This window comes from Lethenteron reissneri, chromosome 24 (genome assembly GCF_015708825.2).
Source record: "Lethenteron reissneri isolate LAM-NWPU_2019-01 chromosome 24, ASM1570882v1, whole genome shotgun sequence".
NCBI classification, from domain to species: domain Eukaryota; kingdom Metazoa; phylum Chordata; class Hyperoartia; order Petromyzontiformes; family Petromyzontidae; genus Lethenteron; species Lethenteron reissneri.
In genome coordinates this window covers 8,116,841-8,136,891 of record NC_083802.1, presented here as the reverse complement: position 1 = coordinate 8,136,891, position 20,051 = coordinate 8,116,841, and the positions used below count along the sequence as shown (strand labels likewise).

At 46.9% G+C, this 20,051-nt stretch overlaps 3 protein-coding genes across 4 annotated transcripts in view; 2 read left to right on the top strand and 1 right to left on the bottom strand.

Moving 5' to 3' along the window:
* The first annotated feature begins 1,197 nt into the window (after window positions 1-1,197).
* Window positions 1,198-13,290, top strand: ALG6 (ALG6 alpha-1,3-glucosyltransferase). Its single transcript, XM_061558116.1, has 14 exons — window positions 1,198-1,424; window positions 3,526-3,610; window positions 4,177-4,266; window positions 4,731-4,819; window positions 5,348-5,430; window positions 6,310-6,374; window positions 7,466-7,651; window positions 8,018-8,153; window positions 8,754-8,839; window positions 9,509-9,593; window positions 10,267-10,337; window positions 10,944-11,012; window positions 11,608-11,728; window positions 12,319-13,290. Exons 1-14 carry the CDS (start codon window positions 1,343-1,345, stop codon window positions 12,541-12,543), a joined length of 1,473 nt encoding a protein of 490 aa, XP_061414100.1. The 5' UTR covers window positions 1,198-1,342; the 3' UTR covers window positions 12,544-13,290.
* Window positions 12,794-17,771, bottom strand: RNASEH2A (ribonuclease H2 subunit A). Of its 2 annotated transcripts, none has more exons than XM_061558117.1 (7): window positions 17,519-17,771; window positions 16,714-16,785; window positions 16,350-16,479; window positions 16,101-16,188; window positions 15,048-15,185; window positions 14,016-14,239; window positions 12,794-13,448 (listed from the first exon to the last, which is right to left on the bottom strand). In XM_061558117.1, the coding sequence occupies exons 1-7, from the start codon at window positions 17,643-17,645 to the stop codon at window positions 13,307-13,309; spliced, it is 921 nt and encodes a 306-aa protein (XP_061414101.1). In that variant the 5' UTR covers window positions 17,646-17,771; the 3' UTR covers window positions 12,794-13,306. The 2 variants fall into 2 exon arrangements, with proteins under 2 accessions (XP_061414101.1, XP_061414102.1); XM_061558118.1 differs by lacking the exon at window positions 17,519-17,771 and adding an exon at window positions 16,891-16,927.
* SNAPC4 (small nuclear RNA activating complex polypeptide 4) overlaps window positions 17,150-20,051 on the top strand; it is a 22,347-nt gene continuing 19,445 nt past the window's right edge. Inside the window, exons 1-2 of the mRNA XM_061558115.1 lie at window positions 17,150-17,232; window positions 19,444-19,723. Coding sequence (XP_061414099.1) covers window positions 19,558-19,723 — 166 coding nt within the window. The 5' untranslated portion in view covers window positions 17,150-17,232; window positions 19,444-19,557. The remainder of the gene's footprint in view (window positions 17,233-19,443; window positions 19,724-20,051) is intronic.

Genomic DNA, 20,051 nt, shown 5'->3' with positions numbered 1-20,051 from the left:
GCTCACAGATTTGATAGATCTGGACACAGTTGCAACAGTGACCACCTTCAGGCAAGTATGTATGAAGAACTTCTTTACATTTAGCCTGAATGCCCATTCATACTCAACAAGTTTGATAAACAATTGACGATATCTGTTGAAAGAACACGCTTGAATATGTATATTGAGAATGGTTATTAAAGGCAGACTGGGATGAAAATGAAATGGAGACAAGTGAAAGTTATTTTAAAAAAATCTAAATTGATGGTGAAAAGCAACAGCAATGTGTCGAAAGAGGAACGTTTTCATTCAGTGTGTATTACCTGCTATGCCATAGATCAAAAACATGGGACACTGATAGAAAATGGAACACAAGTATAAAAAGTGAGCAAAGAATAATGGATATGCATCCTTGGAATGACACTGGGAGTCACAAAGAGGAACACATGCAACATGTCAAACATCAAGTTACCGATGTAACATTGCTAATAAAAGTTGTATTGGTCAGAATATGATAGAAACGATGATGGCTGGTGGTCGACACTAATGGCGGAGTAGCACCCAAAGGAGTGAACGTTCCCGAGACCACGTCTGTCGGGAAGATGAAGCGATGACATTCGCTCGTGTGCAGGTGCTGGGTGGGTCGTGACGTCGCAGGGTCGGTGACAGATGGCGACAGTTTTGGGAGGCCTTCAGCAGTGGTTAGACCCATTGATGAATGTGTCAAGCTTCTTCACTCATTTAGGTACAGGCTGTACGAAATGAGCTCGCGGGTCGGATATCGATGCAATAATTGTCCACATAAGCCACTTTGTTGAGCTATTATTTGTGGCCAGGTCGCTTCTGAAAATTAAGTGAATAGCTCCGGGCTTTACCTGGTAATAAAAGACAGTTTAGTTTTATTCGCATGTATTTTAAGTGATTTGTTAACATATTCTTGGTTCTTTCGGTAAAGTCACGTAAAAGGGAAATAATAAAATAATATAAATATAAAAATAAAAATGATTTGTTAACCTTTACACTCCGTGGTTTTGTACTGCTTGTTGTAACGTTCTGAAAAAGAGCTTTAGATCTCATCGAATTCCTCCAAAACAAATATTCAGATTTCACCCCCCCCCGCACACACGTGCTCCAGTCTGAACTCGTCCCTTTAAATTGCGAATCAGCGGCTGCCCGATCGCGCGCCTTCGCCTCGCCACCGCGAATCAGCAGAGGCCACCGCACCGCGCGCTCAGCTTCCGCGTCCGCGCGAGTTCCTCCCCAAGGAACTCCCGCGCTTTTTGTACACTGCTGGGGCTTGATCGATTATCGCTATCGTCGTTATCATTGGTGCGATTGATAAGCGATTAATCTCATCGGAGCGATGCGCAGGTGCACGTGCGCGGCCCTGGCCGTGCTGCTGGCCATCGTGGTCCGCTGGTGCGTGGCCCTGAATGGATATTCAGGCGAGTCGATCATTATTCCACATCGTCGATTAATCGATCACCGCGTGTCGCCAAATAGGGGGGCTCTTGACCAGCTTTTGTGTTGAGCGTATCCGATGATGCGTACGCATTGCGTAGATGTCAAAAAGGGAGCTTTACGGCTCATCGGATTTCTCCGGTATGAAGGTTCTGTTAGAGTAGAACTTAATAAAACACGTTGCTACATCTTCACTCATTCGTTGGGTCTTTCGGTAAAGTCACGTAGATATGGGGCCGTCCATAAATGACGTCACGCACCTAGGAGGGGGGGTCAGATATTTGTGACGATGTGTGACGAGGGGGGGGGTGAGAAATGTGACGTCACATCAAAATGCGCAACATTAAATAAATATAGACGTACTACTCAATGAATTCGACTTTTTAATAAATGTTTTCTCCTACAGCATCAGAGTGCAGCGCCACATTAAATACGCACTACAATGACAATAGTTTAAAGCGATTTGAAGCATGTTTTATTTTGGGGGGGGGGGCAGAGCTTTGTGACGTCATATTTTAAGGGGGGGTCTGACTTTTTGTGACGCCGTCTGACGAGGGGGGGGGGGGGTCAAAAATCGTCCAAAATCGCTTGACATCATTTATGGACGGTCCCTATGTTCAAATTAATAAAAAAAAATAAACCAAAAACTACGACGTTTAGATCACCAAAGAATATTTTTAAAACACGTAACGTTTGATTGAATGGTGGGTATAAGAATCGATTTACCTTTTACGCAAATAATTGAGCTTGATGGAGCGAATTAATCGATGGAACAGAGGGGACATAAAGCATGAGAAACAGCACACGACCACACACGGCAAATCAGTCACAGACAGAAGAACATCACCTCGGATTGAAACTCACCGGTGGTGCTTCGAATCCATTATCCAATCCCAGTTTTCTCCACGTGCGAAAAAGAAGGGCCGTTGCCCGAAACGTCGCTTCTATATCTATTACCCCCCATTTTTAAGGCCACAGTGTTACTGACGTTGAGGTTTTTTTCTGAATCTCGCATTGAGTCTTGCCACACCCACGTGCGATTCGCGTGGGGTAGACTCAGCGCCCCATTTGCCACAATCCACTGCTGGATGAGCCCCCCCCCACCAGCAGCTCCTATCTCAGCCATTCGAGGGGGGGGGGGTGTGCGGGGACCCCCCCCCCCTTGTGGCAGCTGCCCCTATGCGGCGCAAAGTGACGTAGCGTCAGTCTGCCCCTTGGGGGCGACACTGCACCACGCTTGCCAGAGAGGGTCGGTGAAAGCGGGGCAGGGCAGCGGGAACTTGCTGCTCAAACCTCTTGCTGCCCACCACGTAGCCCTTGCCCACAACGACCTATGGCGTCAAGTGGTAGCTAAATGTTTCGGTGAAATTGTCCAGCCTACGTTACATTAATCGTCGTTTACGCAGGACCGCCTCGCTGGGATGTTTGGCCATTTCCATGAGTGTCAGTTTGGCTCCTTGTGGGGAAGAAACCGGCGAAAACCTGTGGTGTTCGAGGGGGTGCTCGCGGACAGCTGACCACTTGCCCCACCAGTCTGTATCGGCTACATGAGGAATCTTTGTTTTTGTGTGTTTTTGCTACACTGGAGCACGGGTCGTGTATCTGCCAATCTTCCCAGGCAACCAACCGATGGTAACTGGGTCTGTCCCAACGCATTCCTGCGGAGGGAGCTAGTAGGAACGTTGGGTTGCTCGCTCAATGGCCAGGGTCAACGGCGGCGTGGTGTATTCCGCAAATATGCCCGACTATGAGGGCGGGCACAGGCCGGCGTGAGTAGGTTAAACGTTGAGTTTTATAAGGGCACCACGGGGTGACCAGCCCCTCCCCACCCAGCCCCACCCTCCCCACCCAGCCCCTCCCCACCCTCCCCACCCAGCCCCTCCCATTTTTGGATGCACGACGGACGGACACAATAATCCCCTGTGGGCTGGTGGAACCAGATGGTTCCTACCAGTATAACTTCCTGCCAGCGGGTTTTTGACACATCACTTGACCTCAAAGTGCACCTCGCCTGGCACAGGCGCCGTGGTGACATCACCTTAGAGGCGAACGACGGCTATTAATGTTGTGTGCGTCTGTGTGTAGGTGCTGGAAAGCCGCCCATGTTTGGGGATTATGAGGCACAGAGACACTGGCAAGAAATCACCCTGAACCTGCCCGTCCACGAGTGGTAACCATGGTCTAACCCTGTCCGCGTGTTTCTCTGTCTGCATATACATTGTGGGGGGCGGTAGTGTAGCCGGTTTTTTCTCTCTTGCTGCTTGTCTTGTTTCCTGCGCCTCTGAATATATAGACATTGCACATTAAGCATTTGTAACTATACATATTTTAACTTACTCTGTTTATTATACCATCTGTATCTATGAATGTATATATATTGAACTTCTTTCGCACTGTATGTAGCCAACTGCTGGCTTTAGCTGTCTCTCTAATGCATGTCTGCCTGCCTCTTTGTCAGACACGTCTGTTCATTTTGTTTGCCTGTCTGTCTTACAGTCGGTGTAGAACATTATCTCAGTATGGCTGTTAGCCTACTATATATGCACTTTGTAACATGCTATGTATCTCTTTCATGTTGTTTACATGTCTAACATGATGTCTATCGACCTTGGCTGACTGCCTGAATAATGTTCCTTGCTGCTGTGCCGATGTCCCTTTCTCATTTCAATGATGTCTGCATGCCTGTTTTTCCCTAATTATTTGTGTCTGCCTATCCGTGGACCTGTCTGTGCTCAGGTATTTTAACAGTACGCGTAATGACCTCCTCTACTGGGGCCTCGACTACCCTCCGCTCACCGCCTACCACAGCCTGCTGTGCGGATATGTGTGAGTACCCTCACTAGACAGAGCGCTCACGCGGTTTCGTGATGGCTGTATCCCAAGGTATCGAGGCAGCACCACTGAATTATTGGCGTTAAAGTTCAAGCTATAAACTAGTTTTATTTTAGCAGGTAAAGCCCACTGAGCTATATAGCTATTTTTCAGAAGTGCCTGTTTCTAAACGTAGAGGGATAAACATGCAAAGTCCAAATATACAGGCGTCAGGCTCGGGATTGAACCCACGACCTTCTGTATACGAAGCAAAGTAGTTAACACCTCGCCACCGTGGCACCCCAAGCCCTGGGTCGGGGAATATTAGGGGTTTCAAAATGGTTATGTCAAGAGATGCAGAAGTAGCAACATCAGAGTTCTAAGTTCTGAGCTCTGGGTTTGGGTTCCTCACTGTCTCAGTACATTCATAATAACAATGTCTCGTTCATAATGGCCACATCCCCCCTGCCTTCTGCCAGGGCACGGTGGTTTGACCGGCGCTGGGTGGAGCTGGGGGAGTCCAGGGGACATGAAGGGATGGAGCACAAGATGTTCATGAGGGCGACCGGTACACACGCATACACACACACAAACACAACACTTGATTTATTGAAAAGTGTGGCCGTTATTTATTTGACAAATAAAAGTAGTACAAGGATGAGCGGTGCGCCATGAATCACATAAAGTCACGAATCTCCCAGTGTCTCTGTACTTTTTCCTGTTTTCTTTGTGTCTCTCTTCTCCGTGTCTCTCCCAAGTCTCCCTGTATCTCTGCACTCCTCCCCGAGTTTCCCCCCCGTTCTCTTCATCACCGTTTAATATTTCTAATGCACTTTACACGTCATTACATTGTTAAGTGCATATCTCTCTGTCTCCCCTCTCCTTCCTGTCTCTCTACCCATATCTTGTCCCCATGTATTCCCTCTACCCTTTATATCTCTAGTCTCTTCCCTGTGTGTTTCCTCTCTCATCATTGTGTTTCCCCTGTCCTCCCCATGTCTCCTCCACACCCCATATTTACCCTTTCTTCCTCGTGTATTCCCTCTTCTCACCGTATCTCTCCTCTCCTCCCACCTACCCCGTGTCTCCCCGACAGTCATGCTGGCAGATGTGTTGGTGTTTATCCCCGCTGTCGTGCTCTGCTGCCTGTGGGGGGCGCGTGACCCATGGCGTCGCAAGGTGCGTGTTGGTGGTGGTGGCGGCTGCTGATGCTGCTGCCCATGCGAGTGAGGCATGGGTCTGTGCAAGTGGACACCTCTCCGAGTTTCAAGACTCGTGTCCACGAGTGCCCTCCTGGGGATGTTTGGCCAATTTAAAATAATCCGAATTTTTTTGGGATTTATCCTAGAGGAATCCGATGAGCTGTGAAGCTCTTGTTCAAAAATGTCCAGTAGGGCTGGCTCAGCAAGTTCCAAGAACAAATAATACAACAAAAAAGGAAAAGTGCTTTGCCGAGGCCTAAAATATTTAAATTGTTACAACGGTATTGCCAATTCATTACCAACTCGAGCCACAGTGTCCATCTGTTCAAATGGGTATGGGACATGAACCAGTGGTGTAATTCCACATTGACATGGTGGGGGCCAGACCATTAATAGGATGACAGCTGTTGACTTTTTCACAAAACGTTCCCAATAAATTTTATCAACACTGAAGGGATGATGATGATGCTACTGGTGATGGTGAATATGTTTATGGTGATGGTGGTGGTGATGATGCTATTGTTGATGGTGGTGATGGGTGGGCTGAGCCTACCTCTGACTCGGAATTGAACTCACAACTCTGGCCGTGAGTTGAGCCCTCTGACCACAGCAATACCGAGCCTTGATTTTAACCAGAAATGTACACTTATCCCTGTGAGCCTATTGAGATGAATTCTCGTTTAAATATATGTACATCATTTAACTTAATTGTATTACTAATTTGCTTGTATGTGTTTTTTTGCTTGTGTATGCATCTGAGTATGTATTTATCTGTGCATCTATGAGTGTGTGTCCATGTCTGTGTGTTTGTGTGTCTTTGTGTTGTCTGTATCTGTGTTCGTGTGTTTGTATGTAGATGTCAGTATGTGTGTGCACGCTTCTCTATCCAGGGATAATTCTCATCGACCATGGACATTTTCAGTATCCTTTACAGACAATTGTAATCGCTGTCTCAACTCAAGACTCAGGACTGTTCCTTATTCCTCTGCCTATTGCTTACTACCTCTCTTAAAAACTACAAGATGAATATGCCCGTACCCTTTGCACAGCATCTTGAGATGCGGTCGCATTTAGATGCTGCCACGGGTGTTTATATTTAGCGTCCATCATGCAAACGCCATCTCACAATCCACAATACAGTGATGCATATATATAAAAATGCAGGCGTTTCATGAGGTTTCATACAGGTCAGGGGAAACCCGAGCACCTGGAGAAAACCCACATCTGCGAGGGAGCAACACTATCCCATACAGATTATATGAAGCCGCACTTTGCTGTACCGCCTTCTGGCAAGCCAGGGTATGGATCCTCGCAACATTTGTCCACCAACCCTCGCCTCCACAGTGCTGGATTTCACGCGTGTGTTGAAAACCATTAAGGGGTCCTCCATTTGATTATGGGATTTGACCGAATCATGCGCACAGGAACTGTTATTGGCAAGCTGTGCGGTGAGTTTTGGTAGCTTTTATGCAAAACTTACAAAGTGTTATCAGACGGATGGACATATTTCCCATGAATAGCAGAAAATCGCTTTTTGCCAATATGCCACCTTTGTCCCTGTTATTCATGAAACAATCCATCGGTTCAAGTAAAATACTTCATTTCACAACCCATTTATTACAAGATGCACGTAAGAAGCAAACACTTTACATTCGTAATTGTTGTATGTAATGGGTACATGTAAACCATGCAGCCAGTGCGGATTCTACACACACTACAGTTGCAAAATAAAGAATCCGTTGATAAATTCAACCATGATCGCGTAAATATATAAATGTGTCATTAAACTCGCCACCACCTGACACAATTAGTAAGGTTTGTCACGTAAACAGAACTTGCCAATTCGTTACTGACCCTGAATCATGACATTTCATTTTCTCGCTTCATCGCGATTCGATGAATTGCCTGATCCCTGTGTAGGTATTTCTATGTGTGTGTGTCTATGCCACTGTGGCCGGCACCCGTGTGTCCATGCGTTCATGCAAGCGAGAAAGCCCTTGACTCCAGCCTAGGTATAACGGCGTGAGCCTGGGTCTGTCTCTCTGGGCAAGCCTCGCTCTCCTCCATGGCCGCCCGCTGCTCGCCTCGGTCGCGTTCTGCCTCTCGCTCGCCTACAAGCAGATGCAACTCTATCACGCGCCCGCCTTCTTCTGCTTCCTGCTGGCACGCTGCATCCACTCACGGCCACGCACACGCGGGTATGCGGGGACAAGGGGAGGAGAGGGAAGGAGAGGGGAAGCACACCGGGGGAGAGGGGAAGTGCAGAGAGGTGCAGGGAGGCGAGGGAAGTTGCGGGGGGAAACGGAGTAAATTAGTCACGGAGACAGGGAGGAGAGGGGAGTCACGGAGGTGTGGAAGGAGAGGAGAGACACAGGCAGATGGGAGGAGGAAGAAGACATGGGGTGGAGAAGGAAGATATGGAGAGAGACAGGGAGGAGAAAGGCAAGAAGAGAGAAACATAGATAGAGAAAGGCGACACGTAGAGGAGGCAGAGATGCGGGGAGGAAGACGGAGGCCGTAGCAGACATGGGGACTTTACCTCTGCCGTTGCTGTTTGCCTCCAGGTTGTTGCTGCTGCTGCGTCTGGCCATCACCGTGATCGCCACCCTTGCCGTGTGCTCCGCTCCCTTCCTGAGCGATCCTCAGCAGCTGCTCCAGATCCTCGCACGCATCTTCCCCGTATCTCGCGGTCTCTACGAGGTGAAGAGACAGGGAGCGGAGCTGAGACATTAAAAGTGGAGCTGAGACATCGAAAGCAGAGGCTTGGCTTGGGGAGGTGAAGGGAGAAGTTGAGAGGAGGCAAACACAGGGAGGGGAAGGCAGACACGAAAGAGAGAAGAGTGATATGGAGGGTGGCACATACCTGAAAGATGGTATTGGGAGAAGAGAGACACGGGGAGCAAAGGCAACACGAACAGGGGAAACCAGAGGATGAAAAGAGAACACGGAATAAATCTGAGAAGAGACGGGGAGGCACACACTTTGATTTTAGATGTTATAAAACATTTATGTGCATTCATTGGTGACTGGGCTGAGACCATCACCTTACTGTACTTGAGAAGCTGGTTTAATCACAGACAGCTGAAATCCGCACTCAAACCCCGGAGTCTCAGTGATCCTGGCTGAGTGTGAGACGGCCATTTAAATTCACATGAAATAGAGAGACTCTCAAGATCCAGGCCTTAAGGAATCATTATTTCTGACAGGGCCACTATGTTAATGAACTGAACAATGATTGACAGTGTTAAATGCTGTTGAGTGTTACAGTTGTGATGACGATGGTGGTGATTGTGTTGCCAGGATAAGGTCGCTAACGTGTGGTGCAGTCTCTCAGTGGTTTTCAAGATCCGAAATATTTTGAGCCAAGAAGCACAGCTGTTCGTGAGGTGTGTATGCAGACAACACACTATCACGCACATGTACAATACAAAGTAAAGGTGCAGCCCTGTAATTTACTTGCTCATGCCATTGCTGGCAGAAGGGCCTCCACGAGGAGAGAGCCCATCTCGAGGGAATTATGGCTTACTCTTCTGCACTGGTCAGACATCTTGCGAGAAGTCCCATACATATACGATTAGCATGGTTGGCTATGTACAGGTACAAAATGAATTCAGCATACATACACATACATGCTTACATACACTCAGAATTACATACAAAACAGGTGTCTCCCATCTAGACTTTAACAGCCTCTTGGGGCAAGTGCTGGTAAGCGAGCACCTATCAAGGTCAACACGGTACACAATGGGGTGGGTAGCCAGCACCACGTCTGGCCGCCATTGTCTCTCCAAGTGCTTATGTTTTACACACTGCACCAGGTACACATTTAAGGCTGAGTCTACCGAGGGGAGGCCCAAACCCGGTTAATATTTTCATCATTGCTGTTGTCCGTGAGCAGGAATGGAACGCGGGTCACCGGCCTCGTAGCACAGTGCGCTAACCGCCACACACACAACTACATATGAATAAAACGCAAAAAGATAACTTTTTTTATGAGCAACTGTACACCGATATACACCCTCTCTCGTGCGCACTTGTGTCCGCACTGTCCCCAGTCTGCTGTCGACGCTACTGTCTCTCTCACCGTCGTGTTTCCTCCTCCTGCGATCCCCGTCTCTCCTCGGATTCAAGCTGTGCCTGGTGAGTACCCATTAGCCCTTGACCCATCGAGGAGTCCCTATTGATAGATTCGCACTTCACTGTATTTATTAATATTATTATTGATTCCTCCCCCCCCCCCTCTCCCAAATGTATTGCGGCTTGGTGGCTCATCGGTAGAGCGAGCAAGTATGTCTGTATGTTGAAGTTCTTTCGCACCGTACGTAGTCGATTGTGATCATCGGAGGTGTGGGGGAAGGACAACAAACTAAACACAAAAAGCAGTTCTAAAGAAATTCGTTTTCAATTTAGATTTAAATGTGCATAGCTCCAGTGGCTTCCGAATATCGGAAGAGCTTTCCAGATGGCCGCAGAAGCACATCTGAAGTGCACGATGCAGTGACCGTTTTTGTTCGATGGCCAGCCAAAAGCCGCTGCGAGGATGGCCGGAGTTCACGTGATGGTTTATGCTCCTTGACGAGATCAGCGAGGTTGTAAGTTGAACTCCTGGTTGTGGCATTGAATGGGATTGAGCCGAGTAGATAAAACGAGTATCACTTCGTGGGGGACGTCAACAGTGGCGGTCCTATGGAGTTGCTCTGCGACCGGGATTTAAACTCGTGACGAGTGACTGTGAACTGGTCAACATTTAGGTCTACTCGGACAGGTCATTACGCTAACACCGTTGTCTTCGTGTGTCTCCGTGTATCTCCAGGTTATTTCATCTCTCTCGTTCTTCCTCTTCTCCTTTCAAGTTCACGAAAAATCCATCCTCCTGGCCGCTATGTGAGACAACAAGAACAGCAGCCACAAAAACAGCAACCGTAACATCAACAACACCAGGACTTATCTCACAACAGCCAAGCAATAACAGATGTGCATGTGTTTACGTGCATGTGTTTATGTGCGTGTAATATCTGGGAGCAGTGGCACAGTGTATATTAAGGTATGTGTGTGTATGCACAGCATGTGTAAATTAATGTACGTGTGTGTATGCACAGCATGTGTATACAAATCAATGTATGTGCGCAGAAATTCGGGACAGTGGGGAGCACTGGTGGTGCATCTGCCAGTCATCTCAGTCAACTCGTAACACTTGGGTCTGTTCCTTTATCATCTGCCAGTGAGCCTTCCACTCTTTGCGTGGCCTCACAGTGCATCCAGCCTGGCACAAGTGCCGTTGTGACATCACCTCCACTTCGTGGCAGATATCGGTTGTTATGCATTCACAGCATGTGTATATTAATGTATGCCTGTGCTCAGGGGCGGCCAGGCGTGGTGCTGGCCACCCACCACGGAGTGTGCTGTGCCGGCCTTCATAGGTGCTTGCTAACAGCACTTGCCCCAACAATGTTAAGGCTATATGGGGGATCTTTTTCTTTGTGTTCACAGCCCAGCCTGCCTACTCCTCTCCGAATTCCCCCTGGCTGTCACTTGGTTCCTCGTGGTTTCAACGTTCAGGTACAAAGATCTCCTGAGAGGGATACCTAGGGCTATTAACACAGGATCTCAGCGGTGGTGCTGACTGAACCTCGAATGGCAATTGCGAACCTCCTCAGAGACAACCAAACTTTGAGTTGAAACCACGATTCCACTGGTGCTGGATGAGTCTCTCTTACACGGCCACAAAATCTACGCTCGTCTGGGTATGGACCTGCTGCTGCTGTGTGACATCCACTCGACTTAGGAGAACAGAACGGAGCTTTTAATCTGCAGCCCCTGTGATCTGAAACAATCTGCGAACTGAAGTCGAGTCAGCTGTGCTTTAAAGACCAGTCAAAAAAAATGCTTCTGTTCCTCATGTTTCATTTAATTTCTCAGTGCTATCTATGCTTTTGTATCAGATCTATTGAATGATTTTAGAGTCCGCGAGAGAGAGACCCAAACCAAGAGCCAGGATGCATGATTTCAGCAGTGCTGGTTCAACGTCTCGTGACACGGCTCCCCGAGCCAATTCAAATTGTGCGTGCGCCTCACCGTGTCTCCATGTGTCAATAACTGTATCCATGTGTGTGCATGCCCACACATATCGCCATGTATCCCCCGTGTGTTTCAGCATGCTACCCCTGCTGCAGAGAGACGGGCTGCTGCTTCCCACCGTGACGATGACGCTGGGATTCATGGTCGCTTCATGGGGCCTCCTGACCCCAAGGCTAACTCGGCTCTCGCGGGCAGTGGTGAGAACATGGGGGGGTGGCGTCGGGTAGCAGTGGTAGTGTTGATGGTGGTTAGGTTTGTAAGAATTCTTCGATTAATTTACCAAAGCTCATTCCTACACTCATAAGTGCACCGAATTGTACGCGTGAGATTTGCTTATTCACATTTAATGTAAATTACATGCAAGCGATTGTAGTAATGTCACATTCAGGCTAATGGAACAACACTACCGATGAATCAACTATAATGAGAAATGATTTAAAAAAATGAGATGGTAATTATAAGATGAACAAAAATATTCTTGAATTAGATAGCAGCCTCAAATTGTGACGGTTCGTCAAATTGCTAAAAGGTAAATCTTTGCTCGTGGTGGTGGCGTTTCATGCCAGCCTAAATAAAAGCTCCAAAGCAGTACTTGACACAAACAACCCATGCAGGCTACACTAGGGATATTTGTACGTGTATATACCAGTGTGTAATTGTGTGCACGCAGGTAACCGTGTTTACTTTGCCGTTATAGGTGCTCACGAACAGCACTTGCCCCAAAAGTTTAAGGCTATACGGGGGTGTTTTGTATTCACTCTGCGCTCCGTTGTCCGCGCCCCGTCAGCTGGTTGCTTCGTTAGTCTCCATGGCGATGCTGCTTGCCGGGAGCTGCCTCGTGTCTGCGCCTGCTCGCTACCCCGACCTCTTCCCCGTGCTCATCTCGGCGACTTCCTGTTTCCACTTCCTCGTGTTCCTGGCCGTCTTCACTGCGCGGCACGTGCGGACCGTGGCGATACGCGGGGACACCCAAAAATGCGGGGACACCCAGAAACGCGTGCGGACACAGTGAGATGGTGCACTGGAACACGCAGAGAGACACTGGGGGCATGGCGAAACATACAGGGGACACGGTGAACGCACGAAAATGCAATTGTTGGTGCCGGCTAACCCGAGTGGCTGCCTTGCCACCTGTGGTTCCTCCCGCCTTCGAATCATTCTGTCTTTCAGTGAGTGGATATTGTGTGCGTTACAAGTCGAAATGATTATTACAAGCAGAAGATCATATACGGTTTTACTTGCTTGCACATATTCACACGCAATCTTATTGATACATTTTATTGTTCTTTTACAAATTCTACAATTCTCATTCTCCCTCTCTCATTTATCACCAGAGTCCTCCACTTTAAATAATTGAGCACTACACATTTTTTACTCGATGGACCTAAAGGTTGGCCAAGCCCGGTCAGTCACCTCCCAATTGCTTAAGAAGCAGTCAGAGGTTGGACTCCAGTCTTTGGTGTTGATGACTGACTCTAGATGATTACTCCCAAGTGTCAAGTCAACAGTGGTCATCCGGTGGAGATACTGGCCCCTGCCATGAAAATGTGGAATGTTCACCTGTGGTTCAGGCCTCCAAATTGAGATGAGCGACAGCCTACACTTGTTTGAGCAGGGGGACACTTTGTTATTCACATTTATGTGTGTGTGTAAATAGTAAATCTAAATAGGCTGTTACTTGGTTGAAGCATATCAATTTCAAGTGAAAAGGGATCTTGAATGGGCTCTCGTTTGGTCAAATAAAGAAACTTGAATTGGATGTTTTGTCGGCTCTGTTAAATGTCGCTGAACGGAACAAGGCTTCGGTCTCGGAAGTATCGATGGGTTTCTGGCGTTGACGCTTGATTCTTTTTTGAAAAAAACGACATCACAGAAGGCGTGGATAAATCTCCACCTTCACCGTCTTCATCGTCATCCCTAAGAGATGGAAACGGTGTTAGAAAGAGGCAGCAACTATAAAAAAAAATCAGGATCTCAGTGTTGTTGGCTCAGTGTCTGACAGAGCCGTTATGCATTCCTTGAGAGTGAAACATCCACATCCAGGGATCAATCCCAGGACCTCGATATTGCTCAATGTCCTCAACACCACCATTATGTACCTCCTTAGGAAGAGGCACTCAAACCCAGGAGCTCAACATTGCCAATTGAGTGTACATCACCCAATGCTGTTATGAACCCGACACGGCTATTCTGAGCCACGTGACGCCCATATTCAGGAATCGATTCCATCACCTCAACGGTGTTGGCTCGTTATCGCCAACACAGCCATTGTGAACCCCTTGAAAGTAAAACTCCAAAACTCGGAGATTGAACCCTAAATACCAGTGGTGCCGGAATCAGTATCTCTGACAACCATTCTGAACCCCTTTGAAAGACACAACACGGTTAGAGACACGTAGACCCAGGTCTTGAATGTCACACCGACTCGGTGTCTTCAACATGACCATTATGAGCTGGGCCACAGCTCGGGGCTAGTTTGCTCACCAAGTGACCGGAGTGGCGAGTTCCTGCAGGAGGGTGGTGGCTGTGCTCCAACTGAATCGCACGAGCTGAGGGAAGCCGAACACGGGGTCGCAGTGCGAACGCAGCCACGACTTCGTCTTGGGGTCGTTGGGGTAGCCGGACCCCACATCGGCAGCCACAGAAGCAGCCGCGTCATCAAGATTCTCTACAAACTTCCAGCGCGAGACGCAGCGATCGCGGGCCACCTGGGGTGGAGCGACCAGAGAAGGGAGTGGTGGGGTGGGTGATGGCGGTTGGTGGCAGCGGTGGTGATGGGAGCAATTGTCCTAATTGTTCTCACAATGATGATGTTGGTAATTGTGGTAGCGGTAAATTGTGATGGTTTGTTTACGTATTTCGATATTACTTTGCTTGTGACAAAATGTTTAGAAAAGGAGTGCTTGAATAAACACATTTTAATTATATGAGTGAATGCATTAAGGTAGTCAAGTGGTAACAAAAATTCAACACATTTGTCAATATTACAGCCATTAAAGAATGTCTTGGACATTAGCCCTTCTTCATGCCAAGTCACCTGTTATATAAATTTTTTTCTCTTTTAAAGCAGTTGTGTGTAGAGTATTTTGTTTTACTAATAATTTATGACTCAACTGGTAGTATAGAAAACTGAACTGGATTTTTCTATCCCAAACAACAGATTCAGTTTGTTTTAAGTACTTCATTAAATATTATTTAACAAAATCTGACCGAGCCATTTTGAATCTGTTAGTTTGTTCAAGTTACAGTGAGATACTTTCAGTTAAATTGCATCCATAATTTTGCTGATACAATTTTATGGCAGATGTTTAAACATTTTAATCACTGTTCTGGAAGAGTTACAGTCCATATACGTTTCTATTTTAGTGTTTAACAAAAATACAATAAAACAAAGGAGAAAAGAACCCTCGTTGAATTTTGTAAGAGCGAGCTTTTACTCAGTGGTTGTGGTGACGATCACGACGGTGGTGGTATGGTTATGTTTTAATGATGAGGATGTTGACATCATCTTCGCACCTTGGCACAGATGCTGGCCGCGCTGACCACAGGGAAGAGGGCGTCCGCTTTGGCAGAGACTGTGACGGAGATGCCTGGAAAACGAGCAGACAGCTTCTGCTGGTATTTGTCAGCAGGGCCTACTGTGTCCACAAACACCTAGGGCACATGGGCAGATACACAGTGAGACACACCGAGGTGCACGTGACAGAAAAGGTCCAGTTAAAAAGTGTAGGGAATGTATTATGTCCCCAATGCTTACGCTCCGAGTTTCTCATGTGGGTCCTAATGCATTGATGCATAGCTCTCAGCTTCTGGCAGCGGTTTTGGGCGTCATCAGATGAAGGCCTTTGGGTTGCCTCATTGTATTGGCTACGTCTTCAAAGCCTTCAACATAAGCTCCTTTGATCGTGAGTTTTACACATCCTTTCATGGAGGCTGTTGTATGGTACATAAGGAAAGTGTTGGCTTGTGCGATTACCTTTCTTAATCACGTGAATAGGTGGAAATAAAATTGGGGAACAGGTAAAACTCACTTAAGGAAAATTTTTACACGGTGCATTCCATTTTTAACCCCGTCCATTGCAATTACGTTTCTTGAAAAGGATTTAACTAAACCCAAAATACAGTTAAGGTAGAGAACGATAATCGCATGGGAAAAAAAAGAGCCACAGATGGTAAGATATGACACATCGGTGGTGGTGATGGAATTAGGAATGATGGTGGAATATATGTTGCTAATATTACCCATGGTGATTATGGTATTCACGATCCTGCTGCAGCTATGGTATTGATGGGACCAAAATTGATCTTGGTGGTTTTTATGTTGGTGCCAGTGTTGATGATGTTAATGTTTCTGATTATTATTATGCATGTTTACCCAGGAAAGCATCACTAAGCTTCAAAACTTTTTCAGGAGGGTCCTGCTAAATTTTCGAATTATTTCTGTTTCCCAATTAAGCAATTTGCGAGTATTTTTATTTGGAGCATGATGCCAGTACACAATGGTCGTTTTGATGGTGGTGATTGTACTGGTGATTGTGTCGATGTGGTGGTGACGTTGTTGACGTTCACCTCCTGCACATTGACTCCCGTGTCAATCGCGTGTTGGATCAGGTCGATGGCCGCGTCGTGAGACAGAGCATTGAGGTTGTATTTAGTCCTGAAAAACATCATCGTAGTCGGTAGCATTAGCATCATCATTGGCAGCTGCATGAATCAACATTAGCAGCGTGATCAGCATCATCGTCATTCAAATCAGCGGCAGACCCATCATCACCATCGTCTTATCACCATAACCACCATCACCACCGCCACTATTACCGTCTCTGCATGCAGGTTGAGATGTAGTTTGGGGAGAGAATCTGAAGGGCCCAACCGACGAAACTGCTCGCCTCCCCATTCAGTTGCTCAAAGAGTTGCTCCCTCTCTTTCTCGGACAATGTCTTAGAGTCTGGATGGGACACGGGAGATAATGGGGAGGTGCAGACAGACACAGGGGAAGAAAGGGGACAGGGAGGTGCAGGGAGACACATGAAGGGAGAAATGAAGAAACACGGGGAGAGGCATGGAGATGCAGGGATATAAAGGGAGACACAGGGAAATATGAGGAAACTGATTTCAGGAACTAAGTGTTATAACCATGGAAATTATGAACCTGTTGGTGAATTGTATGGTCATGACTTACCTGCAACTTTGATCTTTTCAAGTGCAGACTTCTTAGAGACAAGACAGTAGCATATTCCATAAACCATGGGTCCTGAACACACAAAAAGATACGCACATTGAAATATACATTCAGTACACATATGCAAGGATACTTTGATATTTTTTTATATAGATGTAGTGATATGGAATGGGTCACTATGGTGCGCAGCGCTGGTTGCTGGCAGAGAAGGGGATTTGCTGTTGGAGCAGCCCTGTCTCCCAGCAGGTCACGTGATAAGCCGGTTTTTGGGGCAAAGGTGATAGAGGGGGCACGTGAGGTAACGCCCGGGAACCTTCTAGTAGGTTCGAGAAGGGGTGCGTGGCCAAAGGCAGAGCGAGGCCACGCTGGGTGGATAAACGGGGACCCTGAGCAAGGTTCGGGGCTGTTGTTTGGAGTGGAACCCGTCATGCTGCTGGAGTCTTAGTCACCATCTTCACCTCCTCGGCGTTGTTAGTCAGGCAGCCTGTTAGCTGTCCTAATCCACACACTGGACCCCAGGTCTGGCTCTGTGAGCCTCACACACACACTGCCTGGCTCTGTGAGCCTCACACGCACAGTCTGGCTCTGTGAGCCTCACACACACACTGCCTGGCTCTGTGAGCCACACTGACTGCTTGGCTCTGTGAGCCTCACACACACACACTAGACCCCAAGTCTGGCTCTGTGAGCCTCACACACACAGTCTGGCTCTGTGAGCCCCACTGACTGCTTGGCTCTGTGAGCCTCACACACACACACACTGCTTGGCTCTGTGAGCCTCACACTGGCTGGCTGACTGACTGACCCAGCACGGGCCCCCGTCCCGCCTCGTCCACGCCGAGCGCCACGGGCTCCGTGAGGCAGGACACCGGCACGGGGGACGAGACGCGGCAGCTGCCGGTGTTGTCCGACTCGAATGCGCTCAGATCCATCGGACAATCGAAGGAATCTAAATAAATAAAAGAACCCCCACGGTCGTTTATTTGTTATCGATCAGAATTCCGCCTTCGACTTTTGCGACAGCGCGGGCCGCCCTTTTCCCGCCAAATGTCTCGGCAGCGACGGTGGCGGCCATCAACAAGCGACGCGAGTAGAACGGCGGCCATGTTGGGTAGGGTTATACCTTTGTGGGTGGAGGGGGGGTGAATGACGCCGCCGGTTCTAGCGTCGCGTCTTGGTGACGTCGCGCCGGTGGCTGCTTCCCCCGCCCCGCAAGAGCCGCTTCCCTTAGCAAGATGGCGCGCGAGGGGTGGGGGTATCATCGTCATCAATTCGTTGGCAAACTCAATAACAATTTTGATTTGAATCTAGATCTCAATAACAATGTTGATTTGAATCTAGATCTCAATAACAATGTTGATTTGAATCTAGATCTCAATAATGTTGATTTGAATCTAGATCTCAATAACAATGTTGATTTGAATCTAGATCTCAATAACAATGTTGATTTGAATCTAGATCTCAATAACAATGTTGATTTGAATCTAGATCTCAATAATGTTGATTTGAATCTAGATCTCAATAACAATGTTGATTTGAAGCTTTCGTGACTGCAGGAATTACTCTTTGGTTCTTTCGGTAAAGTCACGTAGAAAGAAAATAAATTAAATATTCTGGAAACAAAAATCTTATAATTTAATTTATTTTCTTTCTACGTGAAAGAAAATAAATTAAATATTATGAAATGTATTTTCTTATTTAATTTATTTTCTTTCTAGGTGACTTTTCCTGCCTCAGCAACTCTCCCGATATATTTTTCACCTGATGACGATTGCTTGTGTTGCGATCGAAACGTCGTGATATTTTATTATTTTCCTATCGACGTGACAAATGCCCTGGCATTGTCCTTGTACCGGTCGCCTTTTCGCCTCCTCTGGTGTCACACCGGCGGTGAGACGAGGCCATAAAGAATCTGGTGTTGACCAATCAGTATCTAAGACAATGCAATATATTACCAGAGTATACTCTTTGTTTTTTTCGGTAAAGTCACGTAGGTAAAACATTTAATTTAAAGACGTTTCGTGATTTAATTTATTTAAAATAAATTAAATCACGAAGCGTCGTGATTGAAATTTCGATTTAAAGCTTTCGTGACTGCAGGGATTCATCTTCTTGGTTCTTCCGGGAAAGTCACGTAGAATGGAAATAATAAAATAATTAAAATTAAACAATAAAATAATTCTCACGACGTTTCGGCCACAACGCAAGCAGCCGTCCTCAGGTGGAGAACAGGTCTGTCGAGAAGACAGAGTCTGAATGTGAAATCCACAGCAAGAAATTTTGAGAAAAATAACGCCACTTTTTTCAAATTTTCTTGCTGTGGATTTCACACCTGATGATTGCTTGTGTTGCAGTCGAAACGTCGTGAGAATTTGTATTGTTTTATATTTTTACTATTTTATTATTTCCCTTCTACGTGACTTTACCGACAGAACCAAGAATATGAATCCCTGCAGTCACGAAAGCTTTAAATCAAAACCTTGTTGTATTCTTATTTCATTTTGTTCATACTTTGATACTGGCAGCAACAAAAAGGTCACATACTCTTAGTTTTTTTCGGTAAAGTCACGTAGGTAAAAAATAAAAATAACTAAAAATAAGTAATATAAATAATAATAGAAATAAAATAATAAATCAAGAAAAAAAGGATCCCATACTATAGACACAAGCTTGAACAAAATTAAAATCGCGTGCCACTGCCAACACCCCCCCCCCTACCCCCATCCACAGCGGAGGGCGGCGGCCTCGAGGCGACTCGGGCCGGCTGCTTTGCCGAGAGCGAAGAGCGACAACAACAACAACCACGACAACTTCGACATTTCCCCCTCCGCCGTGGTAAACGAAATGTCTTACCAGCAGGCAGCCGAGGAGAGGGAGCGGATCAGGCGCGAGATCGAGGCCATCGAGCGCTCGCTGCTCGAGAGAGGCGTCCGTATCGACAGCTCGGGGAGCGAGCCGGGCTCGACTAGTGACTCCTGCGAGGAAACGCGCGAGGAGGGCGGCGGGACAGGTAGGCCCAGTCGGGTGTGGATCTACGGTCTTTTTTTTTTAACCCGGATATTTAAAAACAGTAGAGTATTGTTTGTATAACCGGGGTGAGCGCTTACACGTACATTTAAAGTTGTATTTGGTTGCTATGTGGTGTTTTTTTTTATATGGGATAAAAAAGTCGTGCTTTTAAAGATATGTGTGTGTATCATATGTGGGGCCCCTTTTCAACGATTTAGCTCCGTTAACCAGGTAAGATCCCACTGTGATTCATTCCCCGTTATCTTCGTCCCCTATGGTGTAAGGACAGTTTAACGAGTGTGGACGTAGATTTCAGACATTTTAAAGTT